The 21,557-nt window shown below is 36.8% G+C and overlaps 1 protein-coding gene across 2 annotated transcripts in view; it reads right to left on the bottom strand.

The window, feature by feature from the left end:
- Positions 1-21,557, bottom strand: part of ITFG1 (integrin alpha FG-GAP repeat containing 1) — a 301,126-nt gene that overhangs the window by 78,397 nt on the left and 201,172 nt on the right. For both annotated transcript variants that reach the window (XM_030925697.1, XM_010354862.2), the window contains exons 11-12: positions 21,400-21,550; positions 19,786-19,894 (exon numbers count right to left, since the gene is read on the bottom strand). In XM_030925697.1, the coding sequence (XP_030781557.1) occupies positions 19,786-19,894; positions 21,400-21,550 (260 nt within the window). The remainder of the gene's footprint in view (positions 1-19,785; positions 19,895-21,399; positions 21,551-21,557) is intronic.

Below are 21,557 nucleotides of genomic sequence, written 5' to 3'. Positions count from 1 at the left end.
GACATAGACTATGTAAGGTAAAAGGCACCAAGAAATAAGCATGACATATTTCATCACAAAAGAGAATACCTGTTCATTTACTATAGAATATTTGCATTAAGTTCAACTTGAGGAAACAGTGAAATAAGTATTTTACACTAGCAAGCAGTTTTCAATGTTTAAATGTCCTTCCCCAGCACAGTGCCTGGTTCTCACTCTTTTATTATGAAAACCCTCACTTCTCACTCTCCTTTTATCTTCTTCCCTAAAGTTTAGGTAGACATTGGTAGCTCTTTTCCAATTGTTCCAAAATGGTTTGCACAAGCCTTCATTTAAACCATTATCTTGCTGACCCAGTTATTTACGCACACATATGTCTTTGCACACAGATATTACCTCTGCATCATTTTATCCTTATTTTCTCAGGGTCTCACCCAACATATTTGCTCAATAAATACTTGTTAAAGGAGGAAAAAAGATGGTTTATTCAGGCTAGGCACAGTGGCTCACGCCTGTAATCCCAGCACTTTGGGAGGCTGAGGTGGGTAGATCACTTGAGCTCAGGAGTTTGAGACCAGCCTGGACAACATGGAGAAACCCTCTCTCTACCAGAAAAAAAAAAAAAAAAAAAAAAAAAAAAAATTAGCCAGATGTGGTGACACGCGTCTGTGGTCTCAGCTACTCAGAAGGCTGAGGCAGAAGGATCACTTGAGCCGGGAAGCAGAGGTTGCAGTGATCTGAGATCATGCTACTGCACTCCAGCCTGGGTGACAGAGGGAGATCCTGTCTAAAAAAAAAAGGTAGATTATTCAATAAATGGTGCTGGATAATTGGTTACTTGGAAAAAAATAAAGTTAGAGTTTACCTCCCTATATAAAATGCATATTTGACAAAGACAAAATAATAAAAGAACTCTTAAACTTGAACAATAAAAAGACAACCCAGTTGACAAATAGGAAAAGGATCTGAATAGGTATTTCTCCAAAGAAGATATACAGGTGGCCAATAAGCTCATGAAAAGATGCGCAACATCATTAGCTATCAGAAAAATATACAGCAGAATCATTATGAGATGCATGCCCATGTTCATGGCAGCATTAGTCACAATAGCCAAGAGGCGGAAGCAAGCCAAATGTCCACTGACAGATGAATGAAAAAAATATGGTAAATACATACAATGGAATATTATTCAGCCTTAAAAAGGAAGGAACTCTTGTCACATATTACAATATGGATGAACCCTGAAGACATTATGTTAGGAGAAATAAGCAGTTATTGTATAATTTCCACTTACTGTATAATTTCATTTAATGAGTTATCTAACCACTTATTATTATATAATTTCATTTAATGAGTTATCTAAAGTGTCAAATTCAGAGACAAAGTAGAATGGTGCTTAGTCAGGGCTAGGGGGAAGGGGAAAAAGGGAGCTGTTTAATGAGTATAGAGTTTCAGTTTTGCAAGAAGAAAAAGGTCTGGAAATGTGTTTCACCACAATGCAAATATACATAACTCTACTGAACTATACCTTAAAAATGGTTAAGATGGCAAATTTTGTGTGACACTTTTTTAACCACAATTTAAAAAATGGTTAAGATGGTAGAAAAAAACACCCACAATGAGTTAACATTTTATACACATTAAGATGGTTATAATAAAACAGTCCAAGAATAACAAATGTTGTTGAAGATGTGAAGAAACTGGAACTCTCATACATTTCTGATGGAAATGTGGAATGGTGCAGCTGCTTTGGAAAACAATGTGGCAATTCCTTAAAAGGCTGAACATAAAGTTCTCCTTTGACCCAGTAATTCATTTCTAGCCATAGTCCAAGAAAAACAAACAAGCAAAAATCCAAACAGAAACTTGTACATCAGTGTTCATAGCAGTATTATTTATAATAGCCAAAAGGTGGAAACCATCCAAATGTCCATCAAATGATCTCTGGATAAACAAAATCTGGAATATATATGCAACAGAATATTATTTTGCAATTAAAAGGAATAAAGTACTGAATGCATATTACAACATGGATGAATCTTGAAAACATTATGCTAAGTGTAAGGGAGGAGACCATCCCTCATATTGTCTTATGCCCAATTTCTGCCTTCAAAGAAAGAAGAAGTAAAAACTAAAAGGCAGAAATGAAATTCACAGGTAGACAGCCCGGCGCCGCACCCTGGGCCTGGTAGTTAAAGATCAACCCCGACCTAATCGGTTATGTTATCTATAGATTACAGACATTGTATAGAAATGCACTGTGAAAATCCCTATCTTGTTTTGTTCCAATCTAATTACGGGTGCATGCAGCCCCCAGTCACGTAACCCCTGCTTGCTCCATCAATCACGACCCTCTCACACGCACCCCCTTAGAGTTGTGAGCCCTTAAAAGGGACAGGAATTGCTCACTCAGGGAGCTCGGCTCTTGAGACAGGAGTCTTGCCGATGCCCCCAGCCGAATAAACCCCTTCCTTCTTTAACTCGGTGTCTGAGGAGTTTTGTCTGCGGCTCATCCTGCTACAAGTGAAAGAAGCCAGTCACACAATATGACCCCGTTTATATGAAATGTCCAGAACAGGCAAATTGATGGATACATAAAGTAAATGAGTGGTTGCCTGGAGCTGGGGGATGATGGGGGCGTGACAGACAATGGGTACAGGGTTTCTTTCTGTCGTGATGACTATATTCTCAAATGATTGCAATGATGGTTGCACAACTCTGAGAATATGTTAAAGCCATTAAATTGTATACTTCAAATGGGTCATGATATGGTATGTGAATTACATCTCAATAAAGCTGTTACAAAATAAGAAAGATACCATAAAATTTTAAAAGACTACTGACAAAGGGGGTGAACTTTTTGTGATGTAACAGTATAAAGAGATACTATTGCTAATATAAAAAGAATTTCTAGATATCAGAAGATAATCCAATAGAAAACAAAGGATTTCAAGAAGCAATATCTAGAAGAGAAAATGTAAATAATCAAAAAACACTGAGAAAGACACTCAACTGCACTAGTTAGGAAAAAACCAATATTATTTCCAAGAGATAGGTGAAAAAGAAAAGCATGATAAAATTGTCTGTAGGGAAAATAATAAATATATTCACAAAGGGTTTTTTAATATATACTACAGTACATTTACAAATCCATTAGAAAATAAGAAAGGACAGGGACTATAAATCGAAATAAAGATAAAAATGGCTCTTAAATATATGAAAAGATGCTGAACTTCATTATAAGAAAAATATGAAATAAAAATAGGACATATTTTTCACCTAACTGGCAAAGATAAAAAAGTTTAATAACCCCTTGGGTTGTTGAAGGTGTTAGGAAAAGAGCATTTTCATATATATAGTTAGGTGGAAGTAGGAAATTATACAATTTCTGTGAAGGGACAACTATTAAAAAATATAATATAACATTCAAAACAAGGCAGAATTAATCTGTGGTACTGGAAATTATAGTAGCAATTACTTTAGGTGAACTGGGTTAGTAACTAATAAAGGGGCTGGAGGGCACATTTTGGATGTTGGTAGTATTTGTTTCTTGATCTGGGTGTAATTGTATGGGTATGTTTACTCTGTTAAAAGTTATAGACCTGTGCACTTACGTATACTTTTCCGTATGTTATATTTCAATAAAATGTTTATTTAAAAATATATATGTTTTAACAATTCCATTTTTAATAATTTATTCTACAGGATATTCATTACAGTGGTATTCATAATAAGAGATTGAAAACCACATGATATATGTGAGTAAGGAACTCATTAAATTATGTTGTAACCATACTATATGATACTATTCAGTAGTTAAAGAAGTTTCAATTGCTTCTTTAACTACTGAATGTATTCTATATTATACATATATATATATTTGTATATGCATACAATATCTTAGATACAAAGAGGTTGTCTCTGGGAAGAGAACTGTATCACTGGGAGATGAGTAAAAGGGAGACTTACTTTTATCACACACCTGTGAAATTTTTAATAGACCATCTGCATTACTTATTTTAAAAACAAATTCATTAGTGAAATAAAAATTTAGGACTCTCAGATGAGTGTGTGGTAAATTAGATAGTGTTATATGCTGGTGAAAATATAAATCCCTACAACTTTCAGGGAATATAATTTGTTATTATTGATTAACATTAAAAACACAGTCTCCTCAACTCATGTCTATGAAATCTAAGAGATAAAAAGCGAAATAAATTGTGGAACATATATAACATTATGGAATGATACGGAGGTATCAGAAGAATGAGGGAGGCCTGTACGCGCTGACTTGTAAGGGGGCTTATACTTTATTAAGGTAAAAAACCCAAGACGCATGCAAATATGTTTCATAAAGTTCCATTTAAAAGTATGTGTTGGGCTGGGCATGGCGGCTCACTCCTGTAATCCCAGCACTATGGGAGGCCGAGGTGTGCGATTAGGAGTTCGAGACCAGCCTGGCCAACATGGTGAAAGTCTGTTTCTACTAAAAATACAAAAATTAGCCAGGAGTGATGGCAGGCACCTGTAATCCTAGCTACTCGGGAGGCTGAGGCAGAAGAATCGCTTGAACCTGGGAGGCGGAGGTTGCAGTGAGCCGAGATTGCACCACTGGACTCAAGCCTGGGCGACAGAGGGAGACTCTGTCTCTAAATAAATAATAAATGTGTTCAATGAATCTCAGACATAGTGTTGAGCAAACGAAGCCAGGTGCCAAGAGCACATCTTGTATGATTTCATTTACATCATGTTCAAAAATGGCCTTATGCATACCCAGCCCCGTGCATCTCTTCCATCTGGACGTTTGCCTGTATCCTTTGTAATACCTTTCATAATAAGCAGGTAAATGTAAGTAAGTTGTTTCCTTGAGTTCTATGAACTGCTCTAGCAAATCAAACCCAAGGAGGCGGTCATGGGAAGCCTGATTCATAGCCAGTTAGTTAGAAGTGCAGGTCCTGACCTGGGACTTGTGATTGGCATCTGCAATGTGGGGCAATCTTGTGGGGTTGAGCCCTCAACCTGTGGGATCTGACAGACTACCTCTTGGTAGACAGTGTCAGAATTGATTGGTTGGTGTATGGAGGGGGAAGGCAGAATCCCTACATATTTTGGTGACCAGAGATGAAGTATTCTGTGTGCTAGTGATTGTGTGAGAGTAGACAGAACAAAGTTTGGTTTTGTCCTGTCTCTTACATTATGCATAATTATGCATAATTGCATGGTATTCCATCGTGTGTGTGTATTTACTCCTCTTTATGTTATGGATTGAATGAGTACCCCCTCCCTCAAATTCATATGTTGAAGCCCTAACCCCCAATGTGGCTGTTCTTGGAGACAGGGCCTCTAAGGAAGCAATTAAGGTTAAATGAGGTCACAGGGAGAGGATCAGTGTCTCCTAATAAGTGAGCTTGCTGTTTCTACCTAAATGCACACGAAGAGAACATGTGAGCACACACTGAGATGGCAGCCACCTAGAAGCCAGGAGGCGAGGCTGCTCGGAGTGAATCTACCTTCCCAGCACTTTGATCTTTAACTTCCTAGCTTCTAAAACTGTGAGAAATAAATTTCTGTTGTTGAAGACACTCAGCCTGTGGTATTTTGTTATGGAAGCCTGAGCAGACTAATACACATACATACTTCACATACATACTTTTAAAAAAATTTGGCTGGGCGCGGTGGCTCAAGCCTGTAATCCCAGCACTTTGGGAGGCCGAGACGGGCGGATCACGAGGTCAGGAGTTCGAGACTATCCTGGCTAACACGGTGAAACCCCGTCTCTACTAAAAAATACAAAAAGCTAGCCGGGCGAGGTGGCTGGCGCCTGTAGTCCCAGCTACTCGGGAGGCTGAGGCAGGAGAATGGCGTAAACCCGGGAGGCAGAGCTTGCAGTGAGCTGAGATCCGGCCACTGCAGTCCAGCCGGGCGACAGAGCGAGACTCCGTCTCAAAAAAAAAAAAAAAATTTTTTTAGGCTGGGTGTGGTGGCTCACGCCTGTAATCCCAGCACTTTGGGAGGTCAAGGTGGATGAATCACCTAAGGTCAGGAGTTCAAGACCAGCCTTGCCAACAAGGTGAAACCCTGTCTCTACTAAAAATACAAAAAAATTAGTAGGGCATGGTGGTGCGTGCCTGTAATCTCAGCTACTAGGGTCGCTGACGCAGGAGAATTGCTTGAACCCAGGAGGTGGAGGTTGCAGTGAGCTGAGCTCGTGCCATTGCATTCCAGCCTGGACAACAAGAGCCAAACTCCGTCTCAAAAAAAAAAAAAAAAAAAAAAATTATGTAGATGAAATCATACTACATATTATTGTGTAATTACAATATTACTTCAACCACATAATTGCATGGTATTCCATTGTTTGTGTGTGTATTTACCCCTTCTTTTTATTAGGATCTTTAGGTTCTTCCCCTCCTCATACCCCAATGTTTTTTCCTCCTAAAAACACTATTGGCAAGATCAGCTTTATGGACCTGGTACATTTATACATAGATCTTTGGCACATCTCTGACAATTTCCTTGGGATAAATGCATAAAACAGAATTTCTGGGTTCAATCTTAAAGCTTTTGATGTACACAATGAAACCATTCTCCAGAAAAGACTATCAAACATCTAAAAAGACCACTTATTGATCTTCTGGTAAGTGCCAAGCTGTGAACACATGAATTTTCTTTTACAAATGCTCTTCCTTAATCTTCATATCAAGACCGTGAAATAATTCTAATTGTTCCTCGCCTCCTGCCTCCTCTTTTTTTTTTTTGAAGAGGAAACTGAAGAACTGAAGCTTCGGCCCATATTCACAGTCACAAGGTGAATGGAACTCTTTTGCAAGACTATGTGGCCACTGCTTTCAACAAGCAACAAGAAACTAACTCATTTAAACAACACATTATCCTACTATGATAGAAGATGAGAAATCGATGAATCATTGGGTTATTTTCTGTATAAGATAAAATGTCTGTGTCTTGGTTAGCATAGAGTATTACATAATCTATGCTATTACATAATCACATTAGTATCAACCACATAATGCTAATTCAAAAATCATGTAACAGTTTCTTTCATTTTGTATATAATAAGTTAAAAACTCGGTTCTTGCATCTGTTTTTGTTTTTTCACAAGACCTCCTGTCAAATTTGAAGTTTCGCATTACAACATTAGGATCACATGATAAGACTTAAATGTAACCTTAACTTTGCCACATCTTTTCTCCACTAAGAAATTTTATACAATAAAGTCAAACTAGGTATTAAACATGAAAAAAATATACATATTTGCCATAGATATGTGTTATAAAAAGGGGTATCTACATAATACAAATAGAGTATGCATTTCCTTGTTTTTTGCAACCACAGATTCAAGGAGAAACAATACTAACCCTTGATTAATTATCATGCTGATTCATAAAATTGCTTAATTAGGAATTCTGAACTCTCAACATAGTATTATAAAGGTTAATGTGTCCATTCAGAAATTATTTTACCTACAGAACGACTTGTCCTTTTCCCAGTGACATCTATATGACTATGCAGCAGGTGAGGCTGTCTCAGACTGTGTGGCTTCTGGGCTCTACTAGCTACATATGTTTGATGTAAGGTAGGAAAATATGTCTTTAGCTATATTCAGTAATGATACTGCTTTTGTTAAGGAGTGCTACAGAAGTAAGGATGAAATTTTACTTTTAGCTTTGGCTTTACCACTCAAATCCTCTGTGACCCACCCTTTAGTTTTCTTTCTTTTTTGAGACAGAGTCTCACTCTGTTGTTCAGGCTGAAAGGCAGTGGCACCATCTTGGTGCACTGCAACCTCTACCTTCTGGGTTCAAGTGATTTTCGTGCCTCAGCCTCCCAAGTAGCTGGGATTACAGGCACCTGCCACCACACCTGGCTAATTTTTGTATTTTTAGTAGTCATGGGGTTTCACCATGTTGGCCAGGCTGGTCTCGAACTTGGGGACTCAAGTGATTCGCCTGCTTTGACTTCCCAAACTGCTGGGATTCCAGGTGTGACCCACCATGCCTGGCCTAGTTTTCTTATAAGAAAAAAAGAGGACACCTACTCTCATACTTATTATCTTCTTCGCCTCCTGAGTTAATGAAATTTGAAAATGTCTGAAAAACATTAGGTTTCTTGAAATTTACAGACCATGTAAAGAAAATTTTTATTCTCATTTTTTCCCCTCTTATTGCTCAGCATATTAAAGGGACAGACTCATCAGGAATATGGTTTCAATCACAGTTTATTACAATTAGATATAAATTCTTCATAAAAGGCAGAACTGAATTAAATACTGCTGGAAAACACAACAGAGTATAAGTTTTATATGTATGTTAGTAGCTCATCTTCTGTTATTAATAATCTGCTACTAACAGAAACTAAGTCTTTAGGTCATGAGTGTTGAAAAGGGTAAACGTCAAGGCAACTATCTGACACCAACGTTGGCTCAAAGTCATAAGCACCACTCCTTTCAAGCTTCCTATTCATTCAGCACAGAAAATCTCATCAAGCAGGGCCACGTCTTGCTGTATTGGCTAATGAAAGATGTGATCATGGACAAATCACTTCACCTCTCTCTCTTTCATGGTTTTACAAAAACATTTAAAGTAAGAGAGTTGGATGAAATAATTTATAAGGTTTATAAAAACCTCTAAACTGGAGTTTTTATAAACCTTATAAATTATTTCATAATTATTTGATTCCAAACTGGGATCTACATTGTTATCTGGTAGTTTCAGGTGCTTAATACCCTAGCTCAGAGGGAAGTAGCCTGGGTTTAAAGGGCTCTTTGTGTAAGTTTGCTCACATGTAACAAAATTATCTAGAGAACAGAGAGCCTTGAATAGTCTGGGTCTGAATGAATGAGGCTGGATCATGGAGGATGCATCCTCTCAATGTCAGAAATGCAGAGCAGAACCAGAAATGGAACTTGCTATTATGTAAGCTAATTTTCTACATTCTCTTTGTCCTTATAGCATATGTAACATTACATACATACTCACATATTTTCATCTAAATCTTATATATATATGATATGATTATAGGAAGCAATCGTGTAAAGCAGAAGGCACATGATAAACAATAAACGTTAGCTATTACTGTTTTGTTTTTAAAACAAACTATAGAGTCTATCATTCTGGATTTCAGTATTTAGAGGCATCAGCTTTCATTGCTGCAGCTTCTTTTGGTGTGCCTGAAACTTCAGGAACCAGTAGAAGCAGGCAGAGAATACTCAGTGCTCATGGTGGTTATGTCTACTAAGTGGCAAAGAGCATAGCTTTTCTAAAATACTTTTCCAGACTTTCCAAATGTTTTACAATAGGCTCTCTTATTTTTGTAATCAGAAAACAAAACTAAATAATACTAAACCAAAACCTTACCAATAAAAAAAAGAAATAATGTGTTAAAGTTCTCTTGCATAATCAAAAAAGTAAACGGATAGACTGATGGTGTTTCTACAAATGTCACCCTGAATTATAATTTAAAAACTCCATAATGTCAAGCTTATGAACAAGTAAAAATTATTTTAAGTAGTCTATTAAATGAGTGCAAATATGTAATTTCCCCAGTGATATCAGAATTTCATCATCTGTGCTTCAGTTAGGTTAAAAAAAAAAAAAAAAAAGCACTATTAAATGCTCCAAGGCTGAATTTACTGTGATTACAGCAAAAGCCCATTTTTTAAAAGTGGGACAGTTATATTACTGGTATAAAAATATAGGTTTATGGGTGAAGTAAAACTTATTTTTTTAAGTATAGTAACTGGGAAGGTATGCTAAAATATATAAAGGGCCCATTATGGAAAAGGGAAATTTAACAGGACAGACAGACACCTGTATGCAATTCCAGCCTTCTACTATTTGTGTTCTTTGCCCCTGTGAGCTTTGTGAAGGCAAGAGCTGTTTTTGTTTGATTTTTAAGTGTCTCTCTGTGTTGCTTAGTTCAAGTGTTACTGAATGTTTTTTAACTAGCTAATTTTGGCTAACTCTAGAAGTTTAAGAATTTTTAACCATTTCATAAGCTTTTGTAATTATATATGATTTGTAATCATTACAGGCTGGGTGCAGTGGCTCATGCCTGTAATCCCACCACTTTGGGAGGCCAAAGTGGGCAGATCACTTGAAGTCAAGTTTGAGACCAGCCTAGCCAACATAGTGAAACCCCATTTCTACTAAAAATACAACAATTAGCTGAGTGTGGTGGTGTATTCCTGTAATCCCAGCTACTCGGGAGGCTGAGGCAGGAGAACTGCTTGGACCCAGGAGGCGGAGGTTGCAGTGAACCGAGATCATGCCACTGCACTCTAGCCTGGGTGACAAAGCAAGACTGTGTCTCAAAAAACAAAAAAAATTACAAAAATTGTACACAGGATTATTATAAATACCCTTTTAAATGAGCTGTTCCAAAAAGTAGTTTCTAATACTCCTAGGGGCTTTTAAAACCAAATTTGTTTTTAAAGATTAAAAAAATATGAAAACAGCCTATTCACAATTAAATAAAAAGCAGTAATTAAAATACTTGATGAGCTATGTGAAATAATGGTTATTAGGAGATTTAATTTGTAGTTTAAAACATGCACAATAGGATGTGCAATTCACAAGTTTCTTTTAACATGATAATGCTTAGGATTTTATCATTTCATGTTAAACCATACTGTATGTTATAGTCCATGTATTTTTAAATATATTTAAAGTATAAAAATTTGGCTTCTAGCATTGTGATTCAGTTTATATTAGCTATTTCACACAAATATCAAAACCAAAACCCAAATATGGCAATAATCGTGCATAAATACTGTAATGCTAAGCCAACGTGCAGGTTGGGAGAAGGATGAGTTAAATAGCCAAAGCTGTAAAGGTCAATACTGTATAATGGTTTTAGTTTTGTTTAAAGTAAAACATTCCTGCCTGGATTCTGAGTGACTATTCATATTCCTTCTCTGAAAATGTCTTTAAGTTTGTTTCTTTAAGACACATGAACACAAAAACATTATCACCTCTCTAAAAATTACTCAAGCTTTGAGCACATGTGTAAAATTAAGTACCTGCCTCCAGACATTCTTGTCATTTAGACAACATTATTTTAGATATTCTATGGAAGATTTTTTGGTCTGTTGTTGATTACCTTTCATTCATTATTTTATTAAACTGTAAAATCATATGCTCTTTGTACAAAAAATACAGAAACATATAATGTGCTTTGAAGTAATTTTAGTCTTGTTCTTTATGTGTACAAATATATTAAGTATCAAATATGGTAGTTATATAACTTATACCTATACAAATATATATACATATATTTCATACACATATAAATTTGTTACAATTTTTGCTAAAGTCAGGAGCAGTTTGACCTTTAAGAACATATCGAATAAAAAAATGGTAAGTATGTGACATGATGGATATATTAATTTGCCTGATTTAATAATTTCATAAGGTATACATATACTAAAATATCACATTGCATCCCTTAAATTAAAAAATGTTAAAAAAGGAATTAAAAACAGAAAACGTATTGGTTCCAGGTCAGTATGTTTGAAATAACTTCTAGTAGACAATTTCAGAAACAAATTATTTACCTTCCTTAATTCCCTAAATGTCACTGCAATGTTCAAAAATAATAAATGACAGATATCTTAAGACATTCTTAAAGGATACTGAACAGGTGAGTAAGATTGAGAAAGGGCTAATTAGTGTTGAGCAGGTCAGAGAGCTACTGGGGCAACAGGGGTGGACCCCCCCAGCAGCCCAATGGGAAACCTTTCAGCTCAGAGCTGCGGCAGCCGAGAGGGGAAGCATGCCAGGGCTGAACGGAGGGTCTCTGGAAAGCAGGCCTGAGGCTTGTGACAGGAAAAGCTGCATTTGTTACTTGCTAGTTCTTGCTAGCAAAGTAAAGTGGGGGATTTGCTGGTGCTTCTAGTCAGTGCCCTATATAACTTCAGTGTTGTCCAAAATACAAACTTTTTAGCATACAGGATGAAACAACACAAAAAGGCTCAGCAAAGCAGTGAGTTCCTCCCTGTAACATCCTCTCATTATTTCCCACTGGAGAGCACAAATGTGTTCAGACTCAGAGAGCCTGTCGACGCCCTCAGTTGAGGCCACAGGAGTAAGTCGGGGCTCTTGGGTCTCTTGCTAGTGACTTTCACAAAGAAGGCAGTTGGAGTTCAACTCTAAGGCATCACTTCAACTCTCCTGTCTGAGAGCCCCCAAGCCACCACTTTGCTCAAATATAGCTTCTACCCCAGGTGGGCTCCCAGCTTGTGAGCCCCAAAGGGGAAAGGAAAAAGGAAGCAGTGGCAATTGTCTGATGGATAGAAGTGTATAGTGACCCACCCTATCCGCACTACCCACCAACACTGATTCTTTTAAGAAATGTAAGCAGAGAAAAATCCTCATGCACAAGAAGAAAAGCAACAGCTTAAGAGAAGGAAGACTAACAGGAACAACCATATAAATGGCCCCCACCTAAACAGAACATGCACAGGAACAGGAGGGAATTTCAAAGATGAGCATATTACAGTAGCCCCCACTTATCCAAGGGGACATGTTCCAAGAGCACCAGTGGGTGCCTGAAACCATGCAGAGCACTGAATCCTAAATATGCTGTTTTCTTCCTATCTATACATACCTATGATAAAGTTTAATTTACAAATTGGGCATAGTAAGAGACTAACAACAATAAACTAGTAATAGAACAATTATAACAAACTATACTAAAAGTTATGTGAATGTGGTTTTTCACTCTGAAAATATTTTCTTACACTGTACTCACATCTTTTCAGAATACAGTTGACTATGGGTAACTAAAACCACAGAAAGTGAAACTGTGGATAAGTGGGGACTACGCCATATGCAAGATAATAGAGCAATGTTTATAAAACTCTACAATAGCAAACTTAGTGTTAACAGTAAGAGCAAGAGAAAGATATTTAAGACATACCAGTACTCAGAAAATATATTAACCTAAGTACAACCTTTCTGAAAATAACTTGAGAAAATACTTCACCAGAAGAAACAGGAGCTGGAATGAAGAAAGGGGAAAATGTGGTACATAAGAAAAAAGGTGGCAATAAAATTTGTTTAATTACTGATAATATGGTTGTGAATTATTAAGAAAGGATTTATAAAATAGAAGGCACAAAAAGTAAAACAAAAGTAATCATCCAGAAATTAAACTTCCATATTATTTCAACAAAACCCGGAGGCAGGCAAGGGGAATAAAAGCTTTCCCATTACGTATCTGCTTTTGGTGAAAAAAGAAAAAAGAAAGCTTTCCCAAAGGAAAGGTCTCGTCTTGTTTGGTAAGCAAAGGTGAAGATACTGTTACAATTTTAAAAGTGCTAGGGGAAACAGGGTTCATCCAGGTGTGTTAGAAACGAGTCAAGTTCTAGGCTAGAATGAAGATTCAGAACCTCCAAGTGTATCTGACAGGAATAACAATAAAAGATGAGAGCCGGTAACTAGTCTTGATTCAGGGGAGAGGGGATCCCACAATTCTGTAATACGCAAGGTCTCTGTCTTCATGCAAGTGCTGTGGATCTGCTGTGCTGTGTGTAAGAGAGGCAGAAAGGCAGTTTACATTGCCGTGGCCACATATAAAAGCTTAAGTAGCCCCAATTTCCTTAACTGAAAAACAGTGGCATTTGGTATAGGCTGGTTTGAAATTAGAGTAACAGAATAATTTAAGAGCAAAATATGCTGTGGACATTGCCAACGGCTGTGAAGGGTAATTACGTACTATTAACTGACTTAAGGCAAACAACTGATAATCAAAGGAAAGAGTGGAAGAGCATCTCAAAACAACTAGAAGGTTATTTTTCTTCCAAATGATTGCTTTAAATTGGGATCTCATTTCCTGTGACCTTTCTGTAAATTACATTATTAATATTTATATTAATATCTTTAATTCAAAGTTATCCTGTTTTCTAAAACTAAAACCTCCTGCACCAAATTGGCTATCCAAGGGTGAGAATCCTCTCCTCAGGATAATGTTACTGAGACTGCAGGGTGACTTGTCCTGATTTAGGTTGGGAAGCTGAAGGCCAGAGATTATTAAACTCTCCAGATTAGAGATTCTCAAGACTCTCTTAGGTTTTTTGTTTTAACTTTTTACCATGGAACATCTCAAACAAAAGTACAAACATATATAAAACTAAAAATAATAGCAGAATGAACCTCACACACATTTCTCACAATTTCAAAAACTGTCAACAACACATGGCCAACCTTGTTTCATCTATGTCCAGCTTCCACATCCCTGGATTACTTTAAAGAAGGGCTCAGACATGTCATTTCGCTGTCAGGTGGTTTGCTGTCTCACTATTTAATGATGTAAAGAAGGTTACGTTTTCCTGAGCAGGACCATGATTTGTTCTGAGTATTTTGTTACTAAGATTATAAGTTAGGGCAGTGGTCCCCAACCTTTCTGGCACCAGGGATGGGTTATGCAGAAGAAAGACAATTTTTTCATGGATGGGGGTCAGATGGGAGATGGTTTCAGGATTGTTCCACCTCAGATCATCAGGCATTAGTTAGATTCTCATAAGGAGTACACAACCTAGATCCCTCACATGTGCAGTTCACAATAAGGGTCGCGCTCCTATGAGAATCTAATGCTGCCGCTGATCTGACAGGAGACAGAGCTCAGGAAGTAATGCCAGTGATGGGATGCAGCTGTAAATACAGGGGAAGCTTTGCTCACTCTCCGGCCGTTTACCTCCTGTTGTGCGGCTTGGTTCCTAATAGGCCTCAGACTGGTTTGGGGATCCCTACGTTAGGGTCCGCTTTAGCAATAAAAACGAGTAATTTTATTGGAACAATTTTAAAAAAATTCAACAGATACCTATAAAGGGCCTACTATATACCAGACATGAGTATCAATGGACAGAACTAACTAAATATGCACATTTTGACTTGAATTTTCTAAAACTAAACTGATTCATAAAAGAAGTCTGTGTTGCATTATGAGGCGGTGAGGTCTCCTTTAGAACAAAGCATTCAAGCAGAAGATGACTAAGATGTTGCATTAGGTTAGACTTGGGCAAGATGCCTTTTGAGATTTTCCCCATCTCTAAGATCTTGTTTTTGTAATTTAAAAAAATGTAAATGAATAAATGCCAAGGAAGAACTTGGGACCCTAAATTATATGCATACATTTTTCCACATGGATAATTTCTAAATGATCAATATAAAAAAAGTCAGACCTTCTTTTGCTTCACCCTGAGAACTGCCTACTCTCTTTAGCATATTAGTATTACAACTGGGAACTGGAATATCTTATCAATATTACAAAAACCCTATGCTCTGATTCCCATCCATTCTACCTGGCTGGGGACCTCTGTGCGAGGAAGAACTTGCAGACTTGAGCATGGAAAGCAGTGGAGTCACAGGCCCTCATGCTAGTCAGCAAAACTGTCACAAGCATAGACAGTTCAATCACATTCTATTGTAAGAGTATAAAACAGAACTTTTAGTATAAAAGTAGTTTCAAGGCTTGAATAAAAGAACTTGCTGAGCACAGGGAGAACTTCATTTAACAATATACAGATTAATACCTCTTGCACTTAAAATTTTCCTTAGTACTTAATGCCTAACATCTGTTCTAGAAAGAATTAATCTTTAATCTGTCCAGGTATGCACATGCACATACCACATTCAGATGAACTAAGTAGTAAAAATATGTTATTTTTGTTGTTGTTGTTTTGTTTTTAAGCTTCAGACTTGAGCATATAGTTCCTTTAAAGTACACTGGCTCCAGCCTGGCCATCATGGCAAAACCTCATCTCTACTAAAAATACAAAAAAATAGCAAGACATGTCTGTAATCCCAGCTACTGGGGAAGCTGAGGCATGAGAATCGCTTCAACCTGGGAGGCGGAGGGTGCAGTGAGCCGAGATTGCGCCACTGCACTGCAGCCTGGGCAACAGAGCGAGACTCTGTCTCAAAAAAGTTTACTGAAGTACACTGGCAAAATTCAGATGAAAGAAGGAAAAATCCCACAGTTATCTCATTAAACAAAAAGAAAATATTTTGAAAGAGAAATATTAATTTAAATTTTATGCATATTTTTGAAGCAAATCACACTTATTCTAGGTTGGAGCAAAACGGTTAGTTTTACAGGATCCCATTAAAATAATGAGAGGAAAAACTCACTGTTACTCATCGTGTGTTACTCTTTCTGTGCATTTTTGGTGTAAGCCTGAGAAATTGTGTAAATTAGAGTTTCTAGTCACAGAGAATCTGCAAAAGATGGGTAGACCTGAGAAGTTAAACTAGGAAAGGCATTTCAATCTTTTTAAGAAATGAATGACTGACTAGTTGTGTCCCTAATAATCAGCAAACAGGTCAAGGTGGAAATCTGACTTTGAATTGGAGTTTCACCTATTTTGATAGAATGCTTTTTAGAGACACAGATGAGTCAGAGGCATCAAGTGTTGTTTAGGTACTAGAAAAGAAGGGAACATTGTTAATCAAGATAGCCAATCCATGACTCAAAATATAGCTGGACATTTATTTGACATAAATTTCCCGAATGCCTTCTGTGTACCAAACCCTGTGTTAGGCACCCAGCAATCAAAGACAAATAAGACAGATGATGCTCTTAAGTTGCTTAGAACATTACAGTATATTAGGAGTAAGAGAGATGCTAATGTGAATGACACAAATAAATAACCCTAGATTTCAGAGTGCTTGCCAACTATTCTTAAATGGATGGAGGAAGGAGAGATTAAATGTGATATTAAAATAAATGAAGACTAAAAGTGTGTTGCTTTTCACCAAAAAGGATGATGCTCATGAGCAAAGGTAAAATAACTGATTTTAGCTTTTTTTTTTTTTTTTGAGACGGAGTCTCACTCTGTCGCTCAGGGTGGAGTGCAGTTGTGCCATCTTGGCTCACTGCAAGTTCCGCCTTCTGGGTTCACACCATTCTCCTGCCTCAGCCTCCTGAGTAGCTGGGACTACAGGAGCCTGCCACCATGCCCGGCTAATTTTGTATTTTTTCTTTTAGTAGAGATGGGGTTTCACCACATTAGCCAGGATGGTCTCGATCTCCTGACCTCATGATCTGCCCGCCTCGGCCTCCCAAAGTGCTGGGATTACAGGCGTGAACCACCGCGCCTGGTCCTTTTTTTTTTTTTTTTTTTTTTTTTTTTTTTTTTTTTTTTTTGTTTTGAGACAGAGCCTTGTTCTATATCCCAGGCTGGAGTGCAGTGGTGCGATCTTGGCTTACTGCAACCTCTGCCTCCGAGGTTACAGCCTCAGATTCCTGAGTAGCTAGGACTACAGTCACGTGTCACCACGCACAACTAAATTTCGTATTTTTTGTAGAGATAGTGATTTTACCACGTTGGCTGGTCTGTTCTTCAACTCCTGACTTCAAGTGATCCGCCTGCCTCAGCCTCCCAAAGTGCTGGGAGGCCTGATTTTTTTTGAGATGTTTTCATCCTAGAAATTATGTGACTTCTGTTTGGTTCCCCTGGGAACCAAAATCTGCCTCAGTCAAATGACTGTATTGGATTTAGCAGTTTATCCCTAAGGAATCAAATTCCAAACTCTTACTCCAATATCTCCTTGTTTCAACTAACTGAACTTGGTTATTCTAATTACATACACAATTAGTGTTAGCAAAAGTTTCAAGAATTTCTTGCCTTCTTATCTAGAGGTGTCCAGTTGAAGAAGGAAAGAGATAAGAAAATGTACTTCAAACTCCAAAATTAACAGTATACCAAATAAACAGCGTATTTAATTTTTTTAGCTTTAAAATAGCCAAATAAAACTTTCTTGAAAATGGCAAAAGAGAGGAAATGGATAATAAAAAGTATAGAAATGATTAGACTCATGTATCCATATTTTGTGGCTACAGTAATAATGAAGATGGGTGAAACTCTTAGTTCAATTAAGGCTGAATCTGCTGTTTAGAAAGGAAGGATGCATGTTATATCAGTTTCATCTCTCAAAATAAATCTCAACACTAATACATTATTCTGTTGCTTTTCTGTGTTCAGCTATTTATGCTTATTTCACAACTGTAATAAATATTTCTACAAAGTACATGTGCCATTTTTTTGACAAACAAATCAATATGGCTCTCTTGCATCACAATAGTAATGCAAAAACAGTCACCTCTCAAACACCAGTTCAGCACAGAACTCTCAGCAAACTAGGAATAGGGAGAACCTCTTTAATATGATACAACAGAGCATCTACCAAAAAACTCTATAGTTAATATAACACTTAATGGTGAAAGACAAAATGTTTTCCCCTTAAGACTGGAAACAAAACAAGTATGTCCACTCTCACCACTTATTCTATATAGTAAATGAAAATTATAGCCAGCACAAGAAAAACAAAAGTCACAGGGATTAGAAAGAAAATTATCTCTCTTTGAAGAAGACAAAGTTGTCTACGTAGAAACTCCCAAGGAATCTTCAAAAAACCCTCCTAGAACCAGTTAGTGAGTTGAGCAAGGTCACTGTATACAAGATCAACACACAAAAATAAACTTCATTTCTATATACTAAAATATGTGGAAGCAAAACTTAAAAACACAATATCCTCTACAGTCATCTTAAAGAAAATAAAATCCTTAGGCATGCACTTAACAAAACATGTACAGGGTCTTTATGACAAACATGGGCTTCAGGTGGAGGATACTACTAGCATGGGTGGAACTGGTTACAATGAACAAATAAGTAACACAATGAGGAAAACTGAAGTCACATTTCTCACTGCTGGAAGAGATATCTACAAAAATACACAAGATTAGAAGGAACCCTGAAGTGCTCCATTTGGATTAAAAATGAAATTATTGCAATGAATTCATGGTTATATAGTTAGCATATACAAATATAAATAGATGTAAACATAGTTACAAATGTGTACATTTGTGTGTGCATATGTGAATCCATACCTGTATTTTCCTAGCTGTGTCCACTGAGAGAACCTAGAAGAAATGACAACCCAGTAGCAACGAGCACACTGGGCAACCATTTCAGAATGTGGTTTTGAAATGCTGTTCTCCACTAAAAGAGAGAAATGTCTGATTTCTTGGAGAAATGTCTGATTCCAGGCTTGGGACAAGGGGGGTACAAGATGAACAGTAGAATGTCAATTGATGGAAATACAGAATCACTATTTGACAAATGTAGAAGGTTGATTCAGGCAGTTGTCAATGTACTCTAAGGGTGCTAGGCAAAAGTTTCATAAAGAAAATACTATTAATGTAATATCTGAATATTGCCCCCCAAAACACTAATGAATTACAAAGGGGAAAACAGTGAGTTTAGGGTAGAGAAACTTGGTGATCATCAATATGACCAGGTGAGCAAGGTTAAGGTCATGGTGGTAGGACAGGTCAACATCATGTGCTTCCTGACATGATGCACTGAGAAATGCACAGCATCAATTCTGTAACTCCTTGCAGCGGAATTTCTGCAAATAATTCATGACCTAAGTTGGGTAAAGAGGAAACAGTACTATCTCACAGAATGCAAAGCATGGATTCTTTAAAACTGATACGGACATGAAAAATAGGAGAAGACTGAGGAACTGGTCCAGATTGAAGAAGTCTGAAAAGATGGGACAATTAAATGTAATAGATATTTCTGGACAGAATCCTGGGCCAGAAAGAAAAAATATTTTTGGGACAGCTGGTGAAATCTGAATGGGATCTATGTATATAGACAGTATGGTGCTGTACCGGTTGATCTGATCTAGAGGGTTGTACATTGGAGCATGTCCTTGATCTTTGGAATACGTGGAGACAGGGGAAGAGAAAGAGAACAAAATTAAATGTTAGTACTTTACTCACCAATAACTTTAACAAAATAAGCATCTGCTTCAAAGTTATTTTTTAGCGTATGGATGGCAAAATCATTCTTTGTATATCCTTTACTTAGCACTACAATGTCCAAGATTCCCTGGAGGGGGAAAAAAAGCAAAAATGGTAAGAACAAACTATTAGACCAACTAAAAAAATGAGCATTAAAATCCATGTCATATTGTTTATAAAGTAAATGTAGTCTTATTTATTCATCCTCATGTTTAAAATAAAATCGCTATTAAAATATGTAGTATATGCACACAAGTTTCAATAGTAAAATATAAAGAAAATAAAAAAATCTGTAATTTTAGTCTCTGGAGATAATTATTAGCATTTTGGTATGTTTCCTTCCAGTCAAATTTGCATGAAGTTTCAAAGGCCCATGATGTGGACTTGCCAGACCCTTTCCAACCATCAGGGGGAGTACCTTTTTATCTCCTCTTGCCAACACAGCATTTTACCATTTGCTTTCAAAAACAAGGAAGCTTTGCTAATTTTGTCGAAGGGAAAAAATGTATGCTCATTTAAACTGATATTCCTCTGATTCTTTTTATGAAGTTGATCATTTATCATATTTTTAAATATGTCAGCAACTTGGGTTTTTGTAGTAAACTATGTTCTATTTTTGCAGAGTATTTTTGATGATATCAGTTTGTATAAGCCCTTTTAAATTATGAATATTAACTATTTGACTCTTTCATGGAAAATTTTTTTCCCAGATTTAAAACAATTTTAAATTTTATTCATTATGTTTTTGATGTACAGAAATTAAAAATGGATTTGTAGTCAATTCTCTTGCTTTGTCCCCTCGTGATATTTCTGTCAATTACTTTTATGGTTGGAATCTGCTAATGAAAAGTGAAATAACACAAGATCTGATTGCAGGAGAAACGGGGGAAAACAAGGACCTGAATAATTCATATAATTGAGAATAAGCCTCTTAGAAAAAACAAAACAAAATAAAATAAAAAATGGGGTAAATGGGGACATAAATGTCCTATTGGGCATTTAACTTTTAAAAATAAATTATCTTACTAGGATACACTGTGATACATTAATTCTGGAATTTAACATTGCTTTTTTCAGAATTTATTATTTTTCAGAGTGGTAAACTGGCATTTCACTTTAGAAAGGGGAAAACCAGAACCTTGAAAGCCTTTCACAAGGTCACCTGGCAACCAAAGTCAGAGTCACAAGAATCTGTGGAAATAGATGCTACTCTGGTTCACAAAGATGAAAGTCAGCACTAAATTCATTCTTCTGTGATTTTGTGCAGATTCAAGGGTCTGTTATCTGTTGGCTGTAATTTTTTCCACTGTTGAACATTCAGATCTGTCAGTCTTAGAGCATGATGCTTTAGTGGTTTAATCCAAATATGCACAAAATGAGATAAGAGAGTTTTCATATTTGACTGTACTGATCAGCCAATGTTGTCAATAGATTTGTTTCATCTGCCATTTAACATTAAAAGGGGCTTTCCTTAATTAACTCATTTGCTTTTGTTATGTTGTCCACATTTTCTGGTCAAATGGAATGAAGCTAAAGTGTGACAAGGTGAATGGCAATTAAACTTCAAAACACACAGTGCAGGTCTGAACTCACATCTTCGTAAATGTCAAAAAAGGTGGCAACCATGGCATCCTTAATTTGATTTAGGTCTGTCAGCTCCCAGTAGACTTTGAACATTCGACGCGCCTCTTCACAGCTTGCATTATTACAAGGGACGTTCTCCAGTAAAAAGGCCTGCTGGTTGCTGTGCG

Source organism: Rhinopithecus roxellana, chromosome 20 (genome assembly GCF_007565055.1).
Source record: "Rhinopithecus roxellana isolate Shanxi Qingling chromosome 20, ASM756505v1, whole genome shotgun sequence".
NCBI lineage: Eukaryota > Metazoa > Chordata > Mammalia > Primates > Cercopithecidae > Rhinopithecus > Rhinopithecus roxellana.
Note: the sequence above shows the minus strand (reverse complement) of the source record. Positions and strands in the feature narration are given on the sequence as shown.